This window comes from Mirounga angustirostris, unplaced genomic scaffold (genome assembly GCF_029215605.1).
Source record: "Mirounga angustirostris isolate CCGP_5_RB_7025 unplaced genomic scaffold, mMirAng1.0.hap1 SCAF_4, whole genome shotgun sequence".
Classification (NCBI taxonomy): domain Eukaryota; kingdom Metazoa; phylum Chordata; class Mammalia; order Carnivora; family Phocidae; genus Mirounga; species Mirounga angustirostris.
The window spans coordinates 191,491-216,155 of record NW_026991712.1 but is presented as its reverse complement, the minus strand read 5'-3'; the positions used below and the strand labels follow the sequence as shown (position 1 = coordinate 216,155).

Below are 24,665 nucleotides of genomic sequence, written 5' to 3'. Positions count from 1 at the left end.
CCCCATCGAGGGCAGAGCACTCCCACCTTCTCAGTTAATCCTTCTCCCTCAGAGGCAGGGTCACGGCAGTGTGGGTGTGGGGCACTGAGGACAAGGTGGCGTGGGGCTGCGCACGCAGAGGTAGGGTTTCAGAGGCTGAGCTCCCAGGTGGAGCCCCCAGGTGGGGCCCAGGCCTGGCTCAACTGAGGGGCGCGGATTCTGTCTCCTGCAGCATCCGCGGTCATCCGGGGCCCCGCTGCCCCGAGGATGGGAGCTGGACTGGGCCATCCAAGCTGCCGTTTGGCCCACGTACTTGCTGAGCACCATGTCCGCCCACCCAGTGATGGAGGCCTTCTGTGCCAATATGTCTGTCGTGACCCTTAGACATGTTCAGGGAAAAAAAAAAGTAAAAACAAACTTAAGGAAAAGGAATTTCAAAGTCCTTTTGCCCACAGCCAGCCACGGCAACGGACTTACAGTGAGCGTGTGTGTGGCAGCTCCGTTCTCTTCCCGGGTGTGACCGCTGGTGCGAGCGGTGGCCGAACGTGCCCTTCCCCTTGGCAGGTGTGCCGTGTCCCTCCTGACACGACAAACAAAACGCCACAGGCTGGGCAGCTTCAACATCGTTTGCTTCTCCCAGCTCTGGAGCTGATGGTCCGGAATCAGGGTGCAGCCTTCTCCGTGTCCTCACAAGGTTCCGGGGGTGCGGGAGCGCTCTGGGGGCTCTGAACCCATGGCCGAATCACATCCCCAAGGCCCCAGCTCCTCAGACCGTTACACTGGGCGTTAGGGTTTCAACATACAGATTTTGGAGGGGAGGGGGTGACACAGACCATAGAGGCTGTGTTGTTAAAAATCACAGTGCTGGTTAGTGGTAAAACCATTTTATGTACTGAAACCGTTTGGAAATGGGAACGAAGGAGGCAGAATGTGAACATTTTAAAGCCCTTGACATCATCGACCAGCTGTGACCCGAAGTCCGTTCTCGGTACAGGTTTCTCCATCACCCCTTACAGGCCGGTCCCTGGGCAGCGCAGCCGCGAGCGCAGGGTTGTTACGGGTGTAAGGGCAGGCGCTGCGCACCGGTCTCCGTCCTGCACGTGTGTCCACCCGCTAACTCACAGGCTGAAGCTTCCCCGCGTGACGGAGGTCAGAGGCTTGCCCTAAGTCAAACAGCTGATGGGGGAGCTGGTGTGGTCAGCCTTCCCTCCCGACCTGGACGGGCTGCACTGTTGGCAGTGTCTTCCGTCTGTTGACCGCCAGAGTGACCGTGCAGGCTGGCTGGAGGGGCAGGACCACCTGGGGGGCCTCAAGAGGCTCTCCCTGCTGGCTCCTGTGGACACACCTTTAGGGTTGTGAGCTGTTGAGATTTAGGGGCTTCCGCTGTGCAAGATTACTGGAATTTGGCCGGTGCAACCAGGAATAGAGACCTAGGGCCTGAGCCAGGCTTACATGTCCCGGCGAGTGCTCCGAGCTCTGCCACCACCACAGGGCCACGTGGCTGGGCCTCCACGGTTCTAAGTTACATGCCGAGCAGAGGAGAGGCACTTCCCAGGCCACCCCGTTGTTGGCATCTGTGAGAACACGCACAGCTCCTTCCCGAGAGGCTCTCGGAGCCCCTCAGCGCTTGCAGGGGGAAGGCCCTTTTCCACTCCCAGGTGGGAGTTCCAGGAGCCGCCCAGCGGGCAGGCACCCGGATTAGCACTTCCTTTCCTTGCCCAAGGGGCACAGAGACCTAATCCCCCTCGTCCTTGTGCCCCTGGCTGGGGTGGTCTGGCAGTCTGTCTCCACAGCTGTGCTGGTGCGTCCACTCTGCAGTCCCCTGGGACGGCCCTGGGCCCCTCGAAGGTATGGCATCTGGTCACACACACCCTCTGCTCCTGGCGGGTCCGGACACTCTGCCCACTCGCGAGCCGCCTCCCAGAAGGCGCCTCTGTGCTGCGGCTTCCAGTCAGCAACGGTGGGGGCGGAGCACCGTCCCCCATCCTTGGCAGACGACACGGTGGCGCTGACCACGCTGCCCCTCCCTCCACTCCCCTGCTGCTCTGCAGAGCCGCCGTGGCAGGAGCCGGCCGCGCCGGGCCGCGCCAGCTTTGCAGGTCACAAGGGTGCTGTCAGCTCTGGCACTGTTGCTTGAGGGCGGCTGGGCGCTACGTGAATCAAGGGGCACAGTCACGTTCCAGTAAAAATTTCTTACTGGTGTTGAAATTTTAATTTCATGTGTCACAAAATCACTTTCAGCCATTTAAAGACCATTGTTACCTCATACGAAACCAGGTGGCAGATGGATGGTGGCTCTGCTCTGCTTCCCTCAGCCCAGCTCTTGGCAGGCTGGGGTGTGTGGACCCTGTGCGCCCAGAGCAGCCGTCCACCCTCACCTGTGGTCAGTCCCTACCACTGACCGGGCTCCAGGCCCACCTTTGTCCCCAGGCCCGCACAAGGCCTTGTACAGAGAATGGACACTCACACTTGCAAGATTACCCTTTTCCATTTTCTGGATCTTTTTCAGATCTCTATGGAAACTTAAAAAAAAAAAAAAATCCCCACTCAATGTGGGGCTCGAACTCACAACCCCGAGATCAAGTCTCACACTCCACCATCGGGAGCCCTCCAGACACCCCTCTGTGGAAACGCGATGCCAGTGGGTTTCCTCTCTTCCCTGAGTGTTGAGCAAGTGAATCCTGCACTGGGGGAGCATCCAGGCTTTGAGATTGGGACGTTAGACAAACATCTCCTAGCCTCTGAGTGTAAGCCACACACACTGTGTGAACTCACCTGGGCCTTTAAGACTGGGCCCTAGTCTTAAAAATGCTTGTTATATTCACTGAAGCCCAAATTGGGAGATACAGCGTGAAAGTAGAACGCAGTATCCCAAAGCTTGCACTGCCTCTCTGCAAAGAGCCACCAGAACATGTGACGTGTGCAGACACTCTTCCCGGGATCTCAAGCCCCCGCATCTCAAGTGCTGAGGCAGTTTGATTTCACAGAGTCTTGCCGAGCAGGCCAGTAGGACGCTTCTCTTCCACGTGGCTGCAGCTAAGAAAGGACCCCTCACCCTGTACTTCTGCAGCTGAGGCCCTGGACTGGAATGTAAGACTTTAGGTTTATCTCTATTGAATTTTTGGTTGTATTGGGACATTTAAGTGAACAAACCACACTAAGAATTGAGGGCATGGAGTTTCTACCCAGGTTAACAAGGCCAGCAAGTGTGAACTTGGCTCGCGTCATACGGGTGGCCAGCTCTGTTCCAATAAACTTTATTTATTCACACTGAAATATGATTTCAATATAATTTTCAAATGTCACAAAATAGTCCTTTTTTCCCTTCTTAGCTTTTAAGCCTTTTAAGAGGTAAACTGAGGTACATCAGTTTTAAAGAGTTTACTTGAGCAAACGTGGACTGGAACCAGGCAGTGCCCACCTGAAAAAACCAGAGTTCTGTGCTGGGAAGAGACAGGGGAGAAGTTTTCACAGAGAAGACTGCTTATGGCTGTTTGTGATTGGTTGTTCTTAAATTTCATTTTCTCAGATGAGTGCACTTAAGAGGAATCGACTCCGGCCTAGATTTTGGTCAGCTTATGTAGCTACCAAGGCACGAGAGCCACCCCGTCTAATGGCCTCCGTGTTCCAGCCCCTGATCTAGGACCATGTCAATCCAAAGAGAGAATCCAGGGGCTGGAGATGATTTCGGTGGAATCCTCTGGCCCTTTCTGGCTGGCCTGGAGTTGCTGTTAGAGGACAGCATCATGCCCAGGTTGGAACCCGGAAGACTTCGTGGAACCTCCCAGCAAGTAGCCGAGAGAGGGTTCCCTTCTGGGGATGGCACAGTCAGTGACCAAACTGCAGTCCCTGGTCCTCTTGCACTGACCCTTTTGGACCTAAGCTCTGGGTGGAGTAGGGACAGCTGGAGGGGCGGTTACAACTACTGAAATGGGCACAGTGATTTCATAGTGTCCTGGCACCTGGAGAGGGGACACCTCCAAAGGGGCAGGTACAGGCCAGGGCACAACCTTCAACCCAAGAACTGGCACCGCAGCCTGAGAACACACGGAACTTTGTGCCTGCCTAAGCAGCAGTGGCTGGTGATCGGGCTGAGATCCTGGCCCATGTGCTGGAAACACAGAAACCCACACGGACCTAACCATCCCGAACTCTGCTGTTCCCAGTTCCAGAAAGTTCTGGAACCTCCCACTGCAAACACAGGGACCAGTCAGCCCTTTCTTCACCTGATACAAATCCATAAGCTGCTACTGGTGATCGGCCATGAAGGCAGTGTCTCAGGGACCTACCCACAGCCTTAGCCAGACCGGTGTGGCAGTGACCCAAATCAAGTCATAGCCAAATCAAGCCATAAATCCCGAAGTGACTGACCTGTGTCCCTCTGGGTTACCTTTCTGTATGTGGGATGGGGAGGAGGGTTCACCAGCCCCAATTTTGCTCATGGTAACTGGCAAGGACACCAAAGATCGACAGGTCTCAAGTGAGTGGTAGTGGGCTGCAGCCAGTCTGAATGAGACTTTTGGTCCCCTCCAACTTTTGGTGAGTCCAGGACCCTAGGGCAGGGCCACTATCCACACTGTGGTTAGCCTCAGGCTGCTGGTGAGCAGTCTGTCTCCATCTCCACCAGCCTCTGGGAAAAGGCAACAGGCTCATCTGTCAGCTTCCAGACCCTCCCAGTTCTGGCAGTTTATGGCAGGACGAATTCAGAGAAGTCTGGTAAGCAGCAGGAACAGTACACACCCTGGCCTCTGGGTGGCATCTGCTGGGCTCCCGTGAGCTCTTCCTGCTGAGGCCAGGTCTGCACTGGGTTTGGCTGGAGATGCCAGCTTGGGGTCTCAGTGTGGGAGGGGGGAGGCTCTCTTACAGTTCAATTCTTATGATCACCCTGTAACAATGCTGATAAGGAGAGAGACTCTGGATTTCAAGGACAGTGGCATCCCAGAGTCACAGAGCAGGTCCCTGGGCCCGGGTGCAATTCCTGGAGTCCTGCGCTGATCCAAGCTCCTCTCTGAACAGGCCGGCACTGAGCCCTCCGGCTGTAACCCCGGGTTGCTCTGGTGGGGTGGGAGAAAGGGGTTCTAGGCACCTTCCTCTGGGCTTCCACTAGCACGAGCTACCACATCCTGACTGCTGAAGCCAACCTGAAGGACCAGTGCTCAGGGAAGACACTTTGGGTAACTTCTAAGCTACCTGTGTGGCAAAGCTCACAGGCCTTTTCCCATGATCTTCCTCATCCATAGGACCGAGGGTCTTCCCTCTGTGAGCTCGAAACTCTACACATGTGCACCCTGACTCGAGGGACACAGGCTTTGCTGAGTGGGCTACGGTCACACGTCCCAGCAAAGGAACATCCACTTTATATGAATTTAGACATTTTCTTTCTTAAGAGGGTAATTTGGAATCTATCCCCACGTTCTAAATTCTTGTTAGTATAAATGATCCCATATAAAATATGTAAAGTTAAGGCTGTAGGTTTATTCACATTTATACACATTTATAAAGGTAAGTGGTCTATCCCATGTGAATTTTCTGATGCTGAGTAAGCCTTGAGCTCCGATTGAAAGCTTTGCCGCATTCATTACATTTGTAAGGTTTCTCTCCGGTGTGAATTCTCTGATGTATAATGAGATGTGAGCGCCACCTGAATATTTTCTCACATTCATTACATTTATGCAGTTTCTTTACAGTATTGACTTTTTTACGGCTCACGTGGGTAGAAGCTTCCAAGGTATTCCCGTACTCATGATACCACTGGGCCCGGGTGTGGATCCTCTGATGCTCGATAAGATAGGAGCTCCGACTGAAGGCTTTCCCACACTCGCTACATCCGTAGGGCTTCACTCCTGCATGGATTATCTGGTGCTGGAAAAGGGTTGAGTTTTGACTGAAGGCTTTCCCGCACTCAGTACACTTGTAGGGTCTCTCCCCAGTGTGGACCCTTTGATGTATCGTGAGCTGTGTGCTCATACTGAAAGCTTTTCCACATTCGAGGCACTCGTAGGGCTTCTCTCCCTTATGGATTCTCTGATGGTAAATGAGGCTTGAGCTCTGGCTGAAGGCTTTTCCACAGTCACTACACTCGTAGGGCTTCTCTCCAGTGTGAATTCTCTGGTGCTGAATTAGGTGTGAGCCCTGGACAAAGCCTTTCCCACATTCCTCGCACTTAAATGGTTTTTCTCCAGTGTGAGTTCTCTGGTGGCGAATAAGCCGTGAACTACAACCAAAGGCTTTTGCACACTTGTTGCATTTATAAGGTTTCTCTCCAGTGTGGGTCAGCTGGTGCTGACTGAGGCGAGACACCCACCTGAAGGCCTTTCCACACTCGTCACACTTAAATGGTTTCTCTGTAGGGTGGATTCTCTGATGTGCAACAAGGCTGGGACCATCTGGGTTCCTTGGAAGTTGAGGTTTGTCCCCAGCGTGCATCCGCTGGTGCTGAGCCAGGGTTGAGCTCTGGCTGAAGGCCTTCCCACACTCCTGGCACTGGTAGGGCCTCTCTCCGGTGTGGGTCCTCTGGTGTCTGACCAGCTGGGACTGCTGGCTGAAGGCCTTCCCGCACTCCCGACAGCCATAGGGCCTCTCCCCCGTGTGGACCCTCTGGTGGTGGATGAGGCTGGAGCTCTGACCAAAGGCCTTTCCACACTCCTCACACCTGTAGGGCTTTTCTCCAGTATGAATTCTTTGATGCTGAATAAGCTTTGAGCTCAGACGAAAGGCTTTTCCACACTCGATGCATCTGAATGGCTTTTCTCCAGTGTGGATTCTCTGATGCTGATTAAGCTGGGAGCACAACCTGAAGACTTTCCCACACTCCTCACATTCATACGGCTTCTCTCCGTGGCACTTACTTCCATGTTTCCCCTGTGAACAGTCAGGTAATTTTTTTTTGCACTCCAGACAGCTGTTAGGTTTCTTCTGTGTATTCATGTCTCGATGCAGAGCAATGTCTGAAGTAGATCTGAAGCTTGTGCCACACAGGTCACATCTCTGGGATGTCCCTTCGGCGGCCCCTCCCTGACTTCTGCCAGGCTGACAACCCAGGCCGCCACTGCTCTCCAGCTCGCCACATCTCTGGGCACCCTCCTTGGAGAAGGTCTTCCTGGGAGCCACAGTCCCTGTGTTCAAGCGGTTTCTCTGGAGGAGGGAGCCTGGCTTACTCTCTGACCAGACCTCAGACTCAGAGGTGTCTCTAAAGCTAGAACTCTGAGGAAAACCCTGTGGGGGGCTTCTGACCATGGCCACACAGGGTTCTGACTTTAGAACATCCATGTCCTCACAGGCCTGCTCACCTGCAATCCCAACTGCAGAATCTGAAAGAAACAGGAAATAAAACGCCCTTATCCCCTGTGCTTAGAGAAGGACAAAGACCAGGGGTGGGGATGGGGGCTGCACATCATCCCTGGGAACTGAGCTCCCTGCCAGGACGGGCTGCATCAAGCAAGGATACACCCACACGGAAAAACACTACCAGGGGCGCCTGGGTGGCTCAGTCGTTAAGCGTCTGCCTTCGGCTCAGGTCATGATCCCAGGGTCCTGGGATCAAGCCCTACGTCGGGCTCCCTGCTCACCGGGAAGCCTGCTTCTCCCTCTCCCGCTCCCCCTGCTTGTGTTCCCTCTCCTGCTGTCTCTGTCAAGTAAATGAAATCTTCAAAAAAAAAAAAACAAAAGAGAGAAAAGAAACTACTACCAGAAGTCATGCCTCTGACAGTTTTCAAAATTTGGTTTCATTAATACTTTTTACTTTATGCATACATTCAACGACTGTGTACCCCTGGGTGCGGGTACATGAGGAGAGGTCCATCCTGTGGGGAACTGGGATGAGTGAAAATCCATAAAGAAGCAGTGAGCCTGAGAGCCTGGCCAAGTGTGGCCAGAGGCTCCTGGATCCAGAGGAGGTGGAGTGAGGGTAAGATGGACTGAAAACTATGAGTGGGGGGCCAGGCAGGATCTAAGGAAGATAAGGCTGGACTGCTGCTGAGGGGCACACCAGGGGTGAGCCTGAGGGGGCAGGGCTCTGAGCAGGACCCCAGGCCTTAACTCTGCTTCCTCCAGCTGCTGTCCAGCCGCCTCTGATGCACACCTAACCATGCACATCCATTGCTTGTGGGCCCCTCAGCTTCCAGGAGGCCACACCATACTGCCTTCTTGTTCCCTTGGGGTTCCAGAGGCTCCATCTACCCCTGCCTGCCCCCCACGAGGCCTTCCTGACATCCGCCTTCCTTCTGGACTCTCCATATAAGTGTCAGTCTCTCTCCTACTCTGTAGTCTGAGAGTACCCTTGCTAAAGTCAGACACCTCCTTGGTGTCCGCAATCACGCCCAGGGTCATAACTAGCATCACAACCAACTTCATAATCAGTGTGATAACCAGTTATAAGCAGCCCATCACTACCCCACAGCGAAATCCTCCAGGGCCCCAGTTACAGGGTTCCTGGTGGTTCCTAACATCAGCGCCCTCTCCAGCTCCAGGGATCTGCAGCTCTCGGTTGGTCCCGGGTGAGGCAAAGGCCATCACACACGGAGCATCTTCTGTGGGTAAGGAATACTTAGTTCCCAGCCACTCCTCAATGAGTCTTCAGGACAATCCAAAGAGGTCAACAGTGGAATCACCACCCCACAGATGAGCAATCTCTGGCTCCCCAGTCACATAGCTAATGAGAATCAGAAATGGACCCAGGTCTGTTCCCCCAACACTTGTCCTTTCGACCTCTCTGTGCCCTTATGACACAGGGTATGTCCTGCCTGGTCCTCGATGCACAATCACACAGCCTTCCACAGGGCAGGACTGGCCATGTGGTGCTGGCTCATTCAGCCCTCTGCCCAGGCCTCCTTCTGCTCTGGAGAGGAGCAAACAGAAAGTGCTGCTCTCCGCTGCCTCCTGCTGGAAAGCAGAGGCCTCTACGGACACCAGGGAAGAACATGGTGATGTCTGTAGTCGTGGGGTGGGGACCTCCTGCTCGCAAGGGGAGAAAAAGACAACCCCACGTGGCTAAGCAGCCACAAGCCCACCCGACCCTGCTGGAGTCGGCCTCCATCTGGTTCCCTACAACCAAGTCTAAGAACCCTCCCTACACACCAGGCCCTGGTGCCAGCCTCAGGGGCTTCCCCTCAGGCTCAGCTCGTACACGCTCCCTCTCTGGGGGCCCACAGCACATCCTTGGGGACCCCTAACTGCAGCCCAGAGTTCTCACCCTCACCCGGAACTTGAGAGCTCTTCTCTGCAGCTCTAGATAACCTCTGAGGAGATACAAGCGCATGTTAAAAAAACAGCCTCATTCTGGAAGTGGTTTTCCCTCAGAGAACAGACGTGTGTCCCTGCAGGCCCTGCACCCTCGTGCCACTCTGGGCCCCTCCTCAATTATCTGCTGCACAAGTCCGACACAAGTAACATCTCTGGGCACATACGTTTTTCTAACATGCTCCACACGTTTTCACCTGCCAGGCCGTGCTCCTGCCCTGGGCTGTCAGGCTCACGAGCAGGTCTCTCTCATTGTGGGGATGTTTTCTTTGCTGCTGCCTCATCACCATAAAGACCATTTGCTGCGTATAAACCCCCTGAACTACCCAACTCTGCTAACTCCAGCTAGCTTTTCTGCCATGGCACCCTCTTTGAATCAAAATCTCCCCTCCACCTTGGAAATATTTAACAGTGGCTGGGTTTTAACTGGGCTAGCCTACAGCTTTACCTCCTTCCCAGAAAGGATCAGGAAGGAGCCTCAACAGGAAGGCAGGGCCTTCAATTGCAGAGCCAAGGATGCTGGGGGCTGGGGTCAGGGCTCCCAACACTCCCGCCCATACCTTTGCTGCCTTCCACACGACGATGAGTGTGACGATGCTTTACAGAGACTTAGTAACCTGTTGTAAGGACTCCAGGCCCTTCCAGGCAGGAAGAGCACAACCCTTAACTGTCACAATGTGGGGGCACCTGGGTGGCTCAGTCGTTGAGCGTCTGCCTTCGGCTCAGGTCATGATCCCAGGGTCCTGAGATCGAGCCCCGCATCGGGCTCCTGGCTCAGCGGGGAGCCTCCTTCTCCCTCTGCCTGCCACTCCCCCTGCTTATACTCTCTCTGTCTCTGACAAATAAATAAAATCTTAAAAAAAAAAGGTATGAATTGTGGGGCACCTGGGTGGCTCAGTCGTTAAGTGTCTGCCTTCGGCTCAGGTCATGGTCCCAGGGTCCTGGGATCGCGCCCCGCATCGGGCTCCCTGCTCCGCGGGAAGCCTGCTTCTCCCTCTCCCACTCCCCCTGCTTGTGTTCCCTCTCTCGCTGTGTCTCTCTCTGTCAAATAAATAAATAAAATCTTAAAAACAAAAACAGTAACTGTCACAATCTGATTCTCCAACTTGCTTCCGGCCAGCCAGGGACCACAGCATGAGCGTCAGGCCCTGCTCTGCTGCACAGTGACCACGGGACGCGACAGTTAGCCAGGAGGATTCCTTTCTGTGGTCGGGATACAGGCGACCCTGCTTCCCTGACCAAACTGGGCAACATGTCTGCCAGGGAGGCTCAGACAAGGCTGGAGGCAATGGCATCTCTTCAACAAAGCCCAGTGGGAGCCAACGCTGTGAGGTGGCAGGTACCCCTTTATGGGCTCACTGTGCCCCCCAAAAAGATGTGCTGAAACTCCAACCCCAGGACCTCAGAATATGACCTTATTTTGTAAACAGGATTGTTGAGACCATGTTAAGATGAGGTTGCACTGAAGTAAGGAGAGGCCTTACTCTATAACCCTATACGACTGATAGCCTTTCAAGAAGACATGGGGAAGCCAGGTGACGATGGAGTCAGATACTGGAGTGGCACAGACACAACCAAAGAACACCTGGGGCCACCAGAAGCTGGAGGAGGTAGGAAGGGCCATCCCCCTTAGGCTTCACAGAGGACAGGAACCTGCTGATGCCTTGATTTTGGACGTCTGGCTTCCAGAATTGTGAGACGATTAATCTCTGTGCTTTCAAGCCTCAAGCTTGTGGTGCTTTGTTAGAGCAGCCCCAGGATACTAACACGGCCCTGCAGCCTGATCGGAGAGGGCCCCAAGAAGTTCTGGAGGGAGCTGTTGGTGGGAGGGAGGGAAGTGGTATTTGCCCGAGAAGCTGCTAAGAGCCAAACTTGGTGCTTCCCTTGGATCCACACCTTTGTACCTCTGCTTGATGAGAGCATTAGTAAAATTAGAAACTGAACAACGCGTGCCTTAAAAACAAACTGTTTTTGCTGTAACATGCAAAACATCCCTGCCTTTCTGTAGTTCAGTCTCTCCCAATGCGACCCCGTGACTGGGCTACGCTCTGTCAGCGGGCCCACTTGTGGCCCCACGGTGCTCACGGGCATCCCACCAAGCCTGCTTGGTCGGTCCCGGGTCCATCTCCAGCTTCCCACCCCCTCAGCCCTTGCTGGGCATGGGTTCTCTGAACACCTCCTCATCCGTCCCCAGAAGCTTCTCAGGCCTGAGCCTCACCTGTAAGGCAGGTTCTTGCCCCCTCTCTCCCCTCGACTCCCTTCAGGTCAATGACCCATGGCTCCTGCCCTTGCTCCAGCCGGGAGATCAGCTCAGGCTTGAAGACCAGGAACCCTGCTGTGGGGATGGCAGAGAAGGGGACCGTGTCAGTGTGGCTGAGCAAGGGCTGATCAAGCTCAGGCTTGAAGACCAGGAACCCTGCTGTGGGGATGGCAGAGAAGGGGACTGTGTCAGTGTGGCTGAGGGTACAGCACAGGGCCCAGCACCTTGGTTTCCAAGAGGACAGAGGCAGGGAGCTACTGAAGCACAGCAGAGCCTCCAAAGGGAGCATCAGGGGCTGAGGGTCTAGACACAGCGGCCCTCTCGGGCCAGATCGGCCCAGCTCCGGAGGTTGGCCAGTGAGATGCCTGGACTCCCAGCCCATCCCCATCCACAGCAGGGCCAGAATCCTCCTGGAATCTGACACCAAAGAGTTGGCAAAGAGCAGGCCAGCTCTAGCCCAGGGAGAAAGCAGCCAGCACTTCCCTCAGCAGAGATGGGCTGTCCCCCAGTTCAGAGGGTTGGAACGTTCCAGGAGGTAGAGTGGCCAAGAAGCAAGACAAAAACAACAAAAATAAACCAACAAATGAGTAGATTTTAATTCAGAAGGTGCTAAGGTCCGACCCTCACCTGGCTTCCCCCATTTCATGTCCTTGTGCAAAGCCCTGGGGGCCTCAGCAGACTGCGGAGTGGCACCCACCTTCCAGGGCCACCAGCCCCCACACTGGGGTGCCACGCTGTGGCATGCTCCCAGCCCATCGAAGGGCTGGGCAAGCCCTCAAGGGCTTCCCTCAGGTTTCTGGCTGTGGGGACAGAGGAGGGCAGGCAGAGAGACCCTGGAGGATAAAGGCTTCACATGCACACAGGAGCCCACGCTCAGCGGGAAACAAGTATTCTCTCCAAGTACACATGGAACGTCCACAGAGAAACATCCTTGGGGAGCCAGGGAGGGAGTCATGGCACCATCCACACTGTGCCCCCAACCAAAATGCAACTGGATAGGAAGGTGATCACATGACCTCAAAACTATCAGCTACCTGAAAACTAAATAATTACTAAGTGATAGCTATATTTACTATCAAACTCATGGTATGAGATTTTACATTTTTAAATACATTTACTAGAAATGAGAAAGGTAAAACACAAATGAGGTAAATATTAAATTCAAGAAGTTGGGAGCAAAACAACACAGCAAACCCAAATAAATAAAAAAGGATGAAAATAATAAAGGTGGGTGGGATTCAAAGAATAGAGAACAAAGGCAACAACACCCCACCCCCAAAAAAGATCAGCAAAACCAAACACTGGTTCTTTGAAAAGCCCAATATGACAGTCTTGTGGCAAAATCAATCAAGGTCACCACAGTGAAAAAATAAAATAAACAAGGGAAACAACTACACACATGATACAGACTAAAAATAAAGAGTATTGTGAAGAAATAGACCATAAAGCACCTGAAAATCTAAACGAACACATCAATTTATAGGAACACTAAAAATGACAAAATTAGCACAAAAGGAAATTCACAAACTTGACACACTATTATTCACTAAAAAAAACAAACCAAGGGCCCAAGGCCCAGATGGTTTTACAGGTGAGTTCTACCAAAACCTGTAATTCCACCTACCTAAATTCTTCCAGAAATTAAAAAGATAGTAAAAGCTGCCCAGTTCATCTTATGAAACTCATATGCCAAGTGCCATTTGCCAAAAATATAGAAGAACGATTCACAAAAAGAAACAATAAAGTCCAATTCACTATGAACAGGGATGAAAAATCTGAAATACTGCCTGAGTCCAAAATGATATCAGAGTTTATATGTAAAATATAATCTAAGTAGGGTTTATTCCAAAAATACAACATCAATATAATTTACTAGACTAATGAACTTAAAAAGAATCATACAAATTCTCAATTGATGCAGAAAAAGAATTTGAAATTCAATGTACTTGTTTCGTTTTTTTTTAAAGATTTTATTTTTTAAGTAATCTCTACACCCAACCTGGGGCTTGAACTCACAACCCCAAGATCAAGAGTCGCACGCTCCACCAACTGACCCAGCCAGGTGCCACCCCCCCACTATGTACTTATGATTAAAAACAAAACTCCTTAGCCACTTTCTTCTGATTTTAATTAGATGTAGTCCCCCCCCTTTTTTTTTAAGGTTTTTATTTATTTATTTTTATTTCTTAAAAATTTTTAAAGTAATCTCCACACCCAATGTGGGGCTCAAACTCACAACCCTGAGATCAAGAGTTGCACACTCCACCGACTAAGCCAGCCAGGTGCCCCTAGAAATATTCCCTGTAAAATGAGGAACAAAACAGGCCTGCCCACATCAGTCCTGTCTAACACAGCACTGTGGCTCTGGCCATGGCTAAAGGCTGGGACCCTGGGGGACCAAGGAAACCACCCCAGGCTCAGCTGCAGGTGCCTCCTCCTAGAATATAGCACCAGACTAGCTGGAAGTTTAACAAAGTTGCCAAATACAAGATCAACCCCCCAAAACCAACAGCATTTCATACAGCAACAACAATCAGCTAAAAACATAGCAACATGAAAAAGATACATTCACAAAACAAGCAAAAACAAAGCATTTAGAAAAGGTACCAGACCACTCTGTGAAGCAAATCCCAGAACTCTAACAAAGCCACAGAAGGTAAACGGAATAAATGGAGACACATTCCACGGTCTTCAACGGGAACAGTTAATATGAGAAAGAGGTTAGCTCTTCTCTTGTGAGTTTTACAAATTCAAAGCACCCCCAATAAAAATTCCAGTTCCAAGAACTGAAAAACTCAAACTTATATATTTATATGAAAGAATTACTCCATTACCCATGAGTAGGTAAGTGAAGTTTTAAAAAGAAAAAGAACATTAAAAAAAAAAAAGTTTGGCCAAAAAAAAAAAAAAAAAAAAGAACAAAAAGGGGAGGCTGTCCTACCAGGCATTAAGACACACTACAAGGGCGCCTGGGTGGCTCAGTTGGTTAAGTGACTGCCTTCGGCTCGGGTCATGATCCTGGAGTCCTGGGATCGAGTCCCGCATCGGGCTCCCTGCTCAGCAGGGAGTCTGCTTCTCCCTCCGACCCTCCCCCTTCTCATGCTCTCTCTCTCGATCTCATTCTGTCTCTCAAATAAATAAAATCTTTAAAAAAAAAAAAAAAAAAGACACACTACAAGGCCAGCTCGGAAACACACCATCATACATATGAGACAAGATTCTCCTACTTAACTGCAGACACAAACGTGGAGCCCAGATCTAAACAAGAAAGATAAACTCTAAAGTCCACAGGAGAACATAGACTGTCTCTACGACCTTGGAGTAGGAAAGAACTTTTAAATAAAATTTCAAAAGTACAACCCATAAGGCAAAAACTAAAAGATTTAATTTCATTAAAATGTGACCCCACAAAGCTAACAAACATAAAAGCATGGAAAAAGGTATTTACAATGCACAGAACTCACCATAACACCTCCCAGGGTCAGCCCCTGATCTACAAAGACCCACGGCCCCATATCCCCAGCTTCTGACAAGGGCCTGGCTAAGTGGGTGCTAACCAATGATGCAGGGGGAGGGGTCCCAAGATGCAGCCTCACCTAGTCCAGCCACACTGCTGTGGTTCTCCAGCATTACCTCCTTGTAGAGGGCCCTCTGGCCAGGGTCCAGACACTGCCACTCCTCCCTCGAGAAGTGTACGGCCACATCACCAAACGTCACAGCCTCCTGAAAAGACATACACCAGCACCCCAGGGAACCCTGGGTGCCAGCCTCATTCTGGCTCCACCTCATGGTGTGTCTCAGGCACATGGCTGGGCGAGACAGTCATCAGGCCCCTTTGGCTCTAAAAATTGAGGGGAGGGGCAGTATGGAGGAGTAGGAGGGAGCCAGATCATGGTGATCTACAAACCTCCCCCCATGAGGGCCTCCGGCAGGCCCCAATCTGGGCAGGGTTTTGCTCACTCCCTTGAGGGTGGGCATGCCTGAGCCTGGCAAGGGCCACAAGGGGCCAGTGGAGGGTAGGTTCCCAGAGGAAAAGGTAGGGGTCCTCACAGGACAAGTGAGGAAATGGAGGCAGTTAGACTCCTACCATGAGGCTCGGTGGGTGGGCATCCATGTGTCCTGGCCGAGGGACCTGTTGGCAGTTATGAAAGGGTCAGAGGTCAGGGTGCTGGAGGACCCCTATCCTTGAATTCCAGGCTTACTGAGAGGGTACTGTGTTCTCCGATCCTTTACGTCTAACCCCAGATGTTCTTCGGCAGGGACATAAGGTGGAGCCAAAGTGGCCACAGCACTTGAGCATCTGCCCCCCTGAAGCTCTGTTCACCCTTCAGAGTGTGTGAGGTGTGTGAATCACTCCACAACATAAGACGGGGGGTGCCACCTCTGCCAGGTGCTAGACTGGGGACGCAGCCGTGCACAATGCACAAGAACTCTGCCTTCATGAAGCCGTCTTTAAACAACCATGCAAACACAACATTCCAACCATGACCATGGCCCAGGGGAAGAAACTCTGAATGCATTTAAACTAGGAAACTCTGGTTTGGTTTGATGGGTCCCAGAGGAGCTAACGAGACCAAGGGGATGGAGGTGGGGAGGGCACTAAAGGCAGCAGGGAAAGGCATGGGCAGAGGGACTGAGGCAAGAAGGAATAGGGCGGAATGAGTCAGTGGAGCTGGTCACAGGCAGCAAGGGGAAGTGGTGGTGTGACTGGGGGATGGGACCAGAACAATGGATCACAGGAAGAAGCGCAGCGGATACAGGAACCCCCGCCGCCTATATAAACTTGGCCCCCTCCCCAGGTATTCCCCTAGGTCTGAACGAGAAGTGGACTTCCTGGGGGAGCTTCTGGCTCAGAAAGTGGCTTGTGGGCGGAAGCCCCAGGCTCTGGGTATAGTGAAGCTGACCCGGGCAGCAGGGACGCTGGTCCCCAGTAGAGAAAAGCAGGCCCCGAGCAACAGCCAGAATTCAGAGAAGGCAGACAGCCCACCCTACCCAAGGCACAGCCCTTTCTGCCCCTGTCTCTAAATTTAGGTCTTTCACCGGCAGTAAATGAGGGGAAAAGAGGACCCGAGAAGCTGTGGCTATGCAGAAAGGAGGATCCCGCCTGGGGCAGGCCTAGACCTGGTGGGAAGGCCGCGGCCAGTACGGTGCCATGTAACCGGGCCTGCAGGGCTCGGCCAAACGCCTCCTGCCCCGCTGGCCGAGGCGGCTGCAGCTCGGCCACCACCCACCCCGGGCGCCCACGGCCTCCCCAAGCCGCTCACGCTCCCCGCGCTCCCCCGCGGGGAGGCAGGCGAGCGCGGCGCCCGCAATGCCGGAGGCGGGAGGACGCGGGGGCCGGCCAGCCGCCACTCCGCCCGAGGCCGAGGAGCACGTAAGCCGCCCAGCCCCGAGCCCGCGCCCGACGCGCCCACTCACCCTCCCGCCGACCGCCCGAGGCTCGAAACGCGCGACAAAACCGGAAACGGGCCTTCGCCGCACGCTCCCGCTCCGTCTCACAGACTTCCGGCTGTTCTGGGCGGCTCGGAGGCTCGGCCGTCTCGGTGGTTCCCAGCCTAGCGGCCAGGGCACGGAGAACGGGCGGGGCCGGAGCGCAGGCGGAAGTGGGCGTGGGCGGGGCCCGCGGAGGGGAGGGGCCAGAGTGGAGGGAGGGGCGGGTCCGGGGTGTCACAGCCCCGGGGGGTGAAGGACACGCGGGCCGAAGGGCGGAGTGGATCCCGGCGAAGCAGGTGGAAAGCCTGGGGTCGCCCCGGCCGGGCCCCGCCTACCTCGGATCACCTCGGGGGCGCTGGTCCCTGCACCGCATCTGTGCCCGGGCTTTTCTATAGAAGGCTCCCGCTGAGCACGTTCCAGGCACGGGACAGCGGAGAATCCCCGACCCGGGGCAGAGAGGGCACGGGAGAGCGGCCAGCTGGGGAGGAGGGTAGAGAAGCCGAATGGAGACGGCCGGTGTTCTCTGGGTGGATGGGGGCACTTGGTCCAGGCCTAGGGCACCGTTAGGGCAGGGCGGGCGGCTCAGGGAACCTACAGCGGAGGTGATGCGCCCCCGGGAGGCGGGAAGGGCGGGGCAGAGAATGCGCAGAACTTTTCCGGGGGGAGGGACCTAACACCCGACTCGTCGATGACCCAAATCCTGGGGTCCCTGACAGCCACAGTGAGATCTGGTGCCAAGCCGGGGAAGAAAACGGGCGGAGTCAGCTCCCCGCCCCCACTCCGAGGGGTGGTCCTAGGGAAAAACGGGCCTTGCCGGGCCCTCCTGAGAGACCATCTCCTCTCCCTTGCCTCGCGGTCTTAGCGCTCCCACTCTGCGCCCCAGCAGCTCCGAACTCAGCTCTACCAGCCCCACACCCTCTCTGGTTACGCTCAGGGAGCATCTGTGCAAAGGATGCATAAACCAGTGAATGGAGAATCGGGAAGGACTGGGAACAATGCCAACCTCCCAGTCGCCCTCCAGGTCCTAATCCCCAACCAAGCGCTTCCAGGAAGAAGCCCAGGTGCGCTGAGCACACGGGTGGTCCCGACCTACTGGGAGCGAGTCTTCACACCGCAGGATCCCAAGCTGGGAGGGTCCCGGCCCCAGGTTGGCCTGCTCAAATTGGGTGGGCGGGGTCATGCCCCGGATGATGCAAGGGGCAAGACGAGGAGCCAAAGCTGACACTTGGGTCTGCAGACCCTTAGGACAGAGCTATTTCAGCCACCGTGAGAGCGTGGCCCAGAGTGTCCACCAAGCCCACACCTGGGCAGTGTTGGGGTGAAGATACCAGGGTGCTGAGGCCCAGCGGAAATCTGTGAGGCTGCGAAGGAGGCATCATACAAACTACATCATCTGAAAATCGGACATTAAATTTAGATGTGGTTAAATAGTTTAAACAAATATGCTTGGAAACTAAATAGCAACCTACTAAATAGCTCTGGGAGAAAAAGAAAATCATAAAGGGCTCTGTAACATACTTGGAATTGAAAGAGAATGAAAACACTTTACAGGATACTTAGAAAAATTAATATGTATATTATATATATGTGCTTCTGTATATGTTAATATAAGTATACAGGCATACCTTGGAGATATTGCAAGTTCGGTTCCAGACCACTGCAATAAAGTGAACATGGCAATAAAACAAATGAATTTTTTGGTTGCCCAGTGCATATAAAAGTTATGTTTAGAGGGGTGCCTGGGTGGCCTGGTTGGTTAAGCTTCCGACTCTTGATTTTGGCTCACGTCATGATCTCAGGATCCCAAGATCCAGCCCCGTATGGGGCTGCTTAAGATTCTCTCCCTCTCTGAGCACATGGGTGCCTCAGTTGGTTGAGTGTGCAACTCTTGATTTTGGCTCAGGTCATGATCTCACGGTCCTGGGTTTGAGCCCCACGTCAGGCTCTGCACTCAACAGTCTGCTGGAGATTATCTCCCTCTCCCTCTGCTCCTCACCCTGCTCTTGCTCTCTCTCTCTTTCTCTAAAATAAAGAAAATATTTTTAAAAATTATCTCTATCTCCCTCTGCACCCTGTCCCTTCTAGTGCTCTTTATCAAAACAAAAAGATCCTTTGGGGGGGCACCTGTGTGGCTGTCGTTAAGCGTCTGCCTTCGGCTCAGGTCATGATCCCGGGGTCCTGGGATTGGGCCCCGCATCGGGCTCCCTGCCCTGTGGGAAGCCTGTTTCTCCCTCTCCCACTCACCCTGCTTGTGTTCCCTCTCTCGCTATCTCTCTCTGTCAAATAAATAAATAAAATCTAAAAAAAAAAAAAAAGATCCTTTGGGGAGCTTGGGTGGTGCAGTTGGTTGAGCATCCAACTCTTGGCTTTGGCTCAGATCATGAGCCCAGGGCCGTGGGATCGAGCCCCCTCTGCATGGAGTGGTCTTGAGACTCTCTCTCCCTTTATTCCCCCCCCACTGACATGCACTCTGTCTTTCTCAAAAAGTAATCTTTTTTTTAAGAAGTTATGTTTATGTGGTAGTCTATTAAGTGTGCAGTAGCTGGGACGCCTGGGTGGCTCAGTTGGTTGGGCGACTGCCTTCGGCTCGGGTCATGATCCTGGAGTCCCATGTCGGGCTCCCTGCTCGGCAGGGTGTCTGCTTCTCCCTCTGACCCTCCCCCCTCTCATGCTCTCTGTCTCTCATTCTCTCTCTCTCAAATAAATAAATAAAATCTAAAAAAAAAAAAAGTGTGCAGTAGCGTTATATCTAAAAAAAGCAACATACACACTTTAATTTTAAAATGTTTTATTGCTGGGACACCAGGGTGGCTTAGTTGAGTGTCTGCCTTCCACGTGGGTCATGATCCCCTCCCTCTACCTGCTACTTACCCTGCTTGAGCTCTCTCTGACAAATAAATAAATAAAATCTTTAAAAAATATCTTATTGCTAAAAATTGCAAATCATTATCTGAGCTTTCAGCGAGTTCAATTACTGGTCACAGATCACCATAACAAATACAATAATAATGAAAAAGTTTAAAATATTTTAAGAATTGGGACACCTGGGTGGCTCAGTCATTAAGCATCTGTCTTAGGCTCAGGTCATGATCCCGGGGTCGTGGGGTCGAGGCTCCCCCACCCCGGCCCCGAATTGGGCTCCCTGCTCAGTGGGGAGCCTGCTTCTCTCTCCCTCTCCCACTCCTCCTGCTTGTGTTCCCTCTCTAGCTGCCTCTCTCTGTCAAATAAATAAATAGATAAATAAGTAAAATCTTAAAAAAAAATTTTTTTAAGAATTATCAAAATTTAGGGGCACCTGGGTGGCTCAGTCAGTTAAGCGTCTGTCTCCGGCTCAGGTCATGATCTCAGGGTCCTGGGACTGAGTCCTGCATCGGGCTCCCTGCTCAGCGGGGAGTCTGCTTCTCCCTCTCCCTCTGCCCCTCCCCCTGCTCTTGTGCTCTCTCTCAAATAAATTTTAAAAAATCTTTTTAAAAAAAGAATTATCAAAATGTGACAGAGACACAAATGAGCGAATGCTATTGGAAATAGGGCACCAATAGACTTGCTCAACTCAGGGTTGCCACAAACCTTTAATTTATAAAAAACACAGTATCTGCAAAGCACAATAAAACAAGCTATGCCTGTTTACATACATATATAACCTTCCAGCATATATATTCAGCTACTAAAAGCATGCATGAAGAAGTGATTTATCTTTTCTCACTTAAATTTTGTTAGGTTTGTCTCGACATGTATATTTTACTTCATTTTTTGTTTTGCTTTGTATATATATAAGAATTAACTTTTACTCCAACTTTACCCCAGGTATTAGCTGGGCTCTTTTCTGCTTAGAGATACAGGCCTGAATACCACCCGTCCCACAGCTTTTGGATATCCCAGGAATTTTTACCGGTTTTCATGCACATTTTTTAAAAAAACATCATTTAAAAAAGTAGATACATAGAAAGGAATTACAAATACGTTCAGCATACTGCACGATGAATTTTCACACACTACCCTATAAAACTAGTACCCATTTCAGCAAGCTGATTTTGCCCAGAGACCTCAAAGCCTTGTGGGGCTCTCTTCTGGTCGCACTCAGATGACCTTTCCTTGTTGGTGCCCAAGTGTAGCCACTCTGACTTCCTTAGCCCTGATGATTTTTGTAGGCGCACTTTATGTCCTTTGTGTATATTCACTGATTTAACTCACAATAACCCTATGAAAGATAGTATTATTGTTCCCATATAAAAGAGAATGAATAGTGTTCTGTTAAGGGCAACTGATGCTGGGCGTGGGGAGTCAAGTGGAACAAGACAGGAGAGGTTCATGGGCACACGTTTATACCAAATTATTCTTCTGTGTATGTAACAAGAAACATTTTCTTTTTAAATAGGCTCAATGCCCAATATGGGGCTTGAACTCATGACCCTGCGATTCAGAGTCGCATGCTCTACCCACTGAGCCAGCCAGGCACTGACCCCTCTTTTTTAAAAAACAACTTTAAAAGGAAAGAAAGAATTTCTTTTTCTTTCTTTCTCTTTCTTTCAAGAGAGAGCATGAGTGGGAGGGGCAGAAGGAGAAGGAGAGAGAATCTCAAGCAGACTCCATGCTGAGTGCAGAGCCAGATACAGGGCTTGATCTCATGACCCTGAGATCATGACTTGAGCTGAAATCAAGAGTTGAACATTTAACCGACTGAGCCACCCAGGTGCCCTGGAAATAAAGAATTTCTGAGAATAAAGTTTGAATCGCTGGGAAGAGGTGGCCTTCGATGGTTAGAAAAGGGTGGTGGGCTCACCAGCAGGAGCAAAGGTACCTTGTGGGGAGGGTCCCATCTGATGGTAGAGGCAGGTGGGCCCCTCTTGGAGGCCTGAGAACCCCATGCCCAGTGTGGCTGTCCCTAGAGAGGCCCCCAACATCAGGTGACCCAGATTTATGGAGTCCCTGCTGTGTGCCAAGCTTGCTGGCCTCTCACATGGAGGTTGACATTCAGGCTAGTGAGATGGAGCCAAGTCAGAGGTCTCTGGACTTTGAAGGGGGGGGACACACCAGCCAGGAACCCCATCTCTGCAAGGACAGATGCACTGAGCATGAGGCAGGGCACCTCCAAGAGCCCCAGCACTGGCTGCCCTCCCTTAAGTCCATGCCTGCCATATCCAGGTAGGCCTTCAGGAGGAGCCCAAGCACACAAGCCCCCTGGAGCAGCACTTCTTGAGGGTTCCCTGGTCCCAGCTGCGAGACATCCCTTGGAACTCGGGCTGGCATTGCGGACCATTTCACCGCAGACTGTGGCACTGACTGATGTAGGAAAGATAGGGTTCGAAGCCGAAGGCCAAGAAAGAATTCTTGAGACATCTTTGGTGCAAAAAGGTGGTTTTATCAAAGCACAGGGACAGGACCGATGGGCAGAAAGAGCTGCACTGGAGGCAGAAGGAGTGGCCCCTTATATACTGTCAAGTTGGGAGGGGGTTAGAGATAGCCTAAGTCTCTAAGGAATTTTGGAAGCAAGGTTTCCAGTACCTTGAGGGGGGTCCTGCTTGTAGAGAGAGCTCAAGCAGGGTAAGTAGCAGGTTGGGAAAGGGTAGTAGCTATTGTTGGGAAAAGGTCATTTATTACTGTCTAATAAAACCTCAGTCATGAGACCCTTCAGATGTATATCGGTGGGTCATATGCTTATGGGGGGGTGATTGCCAACATGTATCTTGGGGGGTAGAGATAAAGGAAGTTTCCAAAGGCATTTTTTTTAAGATTTTACTTATTTATTTAAGAGAGACAACCAGAGAGAGAGAGCACAAGCAGGGGGAGTAGCAGAGGGAGAGGGAGAAGCAGGCTCCCTGCTGAGCAGGGTGCAGGACATGGGGCTGGATTCCAGGACCCCAAAATCATGACCTGAGCCAAAGGCAGACACTTGACTGAGGAACCCAGGCACCCCTCCAAAGACATTTTTATAGGTTAAAGTAGACTGACAAGATCCCGGGGGTTGGGCTAAGATTGCCTTTTGCCTTTAGCAAGGTATTAACATTGAGGCAGCTGAGCTCCTAGAGGAATATCACTCTGCCTGTTTTAAACACTTGTCAATGGGCTGTAGGTAGTAAGGAAATTTAGTAATTTTTCTTCTGCCTTTGTTTCACACATTACTGACCATCTACCAATGGCAAGGCTCTGAACACTCGTCCTGCAGTGGGCCTGGTTAGTCACCTTCCGGCTGCATCCAGCTCCAGGAAAGGGAGAGTAGAGGGCCTCTCCCCCCCCCATATCCCATCGCAGAGACCCATGGGACCTTCTTCGGGACCCCCCAGTCTGAGTGTCCAAGTACTGTCCCCACCTCCATTCCACTCTCTCTCTGCCTTTCTGGTCCTCTGCGCCTATCCCAGGCTGACCTCAAAACCCCTCATCCTGCCCCAAGGAGGCCCAGGTGCCCCTCAGCCCCCGGCCCTGCCTGGGCTGTGCCTGATCTCCCATCCCTGCCAACCCATCTGCTGCCTCTCTTGGGGCCTCACCAGTCCGCTCTGCTCCTCTGTAGCTTCAGCATGTGGCCACATGGCCCCCCCTTCTTACCTCTTCTTACCTTCCCACGATGCCATTCTTGCCGCCACCCCTCCAAGGCCTACCTGACCACACTGGTGCTAGCAAACACCCTACCCCAAAGTCCTGAGTGCAAGCCTCTGTCTACTGGGACCTCTGCCTTACTCCCCTCCCCCCACTTCCTCTCCCCTACTGGCCTCACCTGCACACCCACAGCCCTGGTCAAGCTCTACCTTGACCTGCCGGTGGGCAGTTCTCATTCAGGCAGCGATCCCACCTCCAGGCACCCTGTCCTCAAGGCCCCTCCCACTCCTCCGTGTAACCCCAGGAAGCCCTCACTCAGCGGCTTATGCCCGCCAACCCTAACCCTGCCCCGGGAGACCTGCTCTTTTCCTCCAGGCCACACCCCCCAGGGCTCCCGTTCCCGTTCTCAGCTCCAACCCCATCCGCCCCTCCCCACAGGGTTCTGAGCAGGGTCAGCGTGCTCCCTCACCCCAGGGTCACTCACCCAGTCTCCCTTTGCTCACCCCCTTCTCCTCCCCCCTCCCAACCCCAGTTTTGCTCGATTTCCTGGGCTGGCGTCCCCTCCTCCACCAGCTTGGGAGGGGCCCGCCATCCCGACGGATTCCCGCGCCTCGGCCGTCGCCCCCCCCACGGAGGTCCCATGCCCCGCCCAAGTTCTCCCAGCCACCAGGATGTCCCTGTCTCCCCCACACTCACATCCAGGTACGGCCACTCCGAGCTCTCCGAAAACCCAGCAGCGCACAAAGTCCCAGCGTCCCCGGAGGGGCCGCACTGGCGGAAGTCGGGCATTTGCTTTCTGTCGTCCAGACCCCCGTTTTCTGTGAACCACCACGTTCTCCCAAACGGTCCACCCGTTTCCTGAAAAGGGGGCCCTCACCTGACGAGGAAGCGCCTCATTCTAGAAAGGGGCCCTTGCCCTACAAGAGAGCCCACTGCAAGGAGTCTCCAGTCATGGAAGGGGGCCTTCACCAGGCCAAGAGGGGAGCCCTGCGACCCCACGCCCGGAGCGAGTCGCTCTGGAAAGTCACTCAACCTCTCCGGGCCTCCTCGGTTGCTCAGCGGGCGACGGTCGCCTGCCGGGAGACCACTGTGAGGTCCCGACTGCCCTCCAACCTCCCTCCCGGGCGCCGCCCACACGCTAACCACGCGGCGGGAGAGCGGGCCGCCGGCCAGACGTCGGCCGGACGCCAGGACATCTGGACTCCGCGGGCGCCGTCATCCCAAT

At 52.9% G+C, this 24,665-nt stretch overlaps 1 protein-coding gene and 1 non-coding gene across 22 annotated transcripts; both read right to left on the bottom strand.

The window, feature by feature from the left end:
- Positions 1-3,222: 3,222 nt before the first annotated feature.
- ZNF7 (zinc finger protein 7) lies at positions 3,223-24,619 on the bottom strand. 21 transcript variants are annotated; one of them, XM_064587598.1, is made up of 5 exons: positions 24,318-24,619; positions 15,564-15,608; positions 15,073-15,232; positions 11,435-11,635; positions 3,223-7,289 (listed from the first exon to the last, which is right to left on the bottom strand). In XM_064587598.1, the coding sequence occupies exons 2-5, from the start codon at positions 15,588-15,590 to the stop codon at positions 5,491-5,493; spliced, it is 2,187 nt and encodes a 728-aa protein (XP_064443668.1). In that variant the 5' UTR covers positions 15,591-15,608; positions 24,318-24,619; the 3' UTR covers positions 3,223-5,490. The 21 variants fall into 21 exon arrangements, with proteins under 21 accessions (XP_064443668.1, XP_064443672.1, XP_064443658.1 ...); XM_064587602.1 differs by having other exon boundaries at positions 15,073-15,199; positions 24,318-24,618; XM_064587588.1 differs by lacking the exon at positions 24,318-24,619 and adding an exon at positions 24,137-24,311.
- TRNAQ-CUG (transfer RNA glutamine (anticodon CUG)) lies at positions 21,291-21,363 on the bottom strand. Its single transcript has one exon. It is a non-coding gene; the product is annotated as a tRNA-Gln (tRNA).
- Positions 24,620-24,665: the final 46 nt, after the last annotated feature.

What these genes read in the sequence shown, in the direction of transcription:
- ZNF7 (XM_064587588.1), bottom strand. Translation starts at nt 24,229, where the DNA reads ATGCCCGACTTCCGCCAGTGCGGCCCCTCCGGGGACGCTGGGACTTTG. An exon ending in CGGAGTGGCCGTACCTGGAT is followed by an intron (nt 15,609 to 24,136) that starts GTGAGTGTGGGG and finishes AACTGCCAACAG; the next exon opens with GTCCCTCGGCCAGGACACAT. An exon ending in CCCACCCACCGAGCCTCATG is followed by an intron (nt 15,233 to 15,563) that starts GTAGGAGTCTAA and finishes GCTGGCACCCAG; the next exon opens with GGTTCCCTGGGGTGCTGGTG.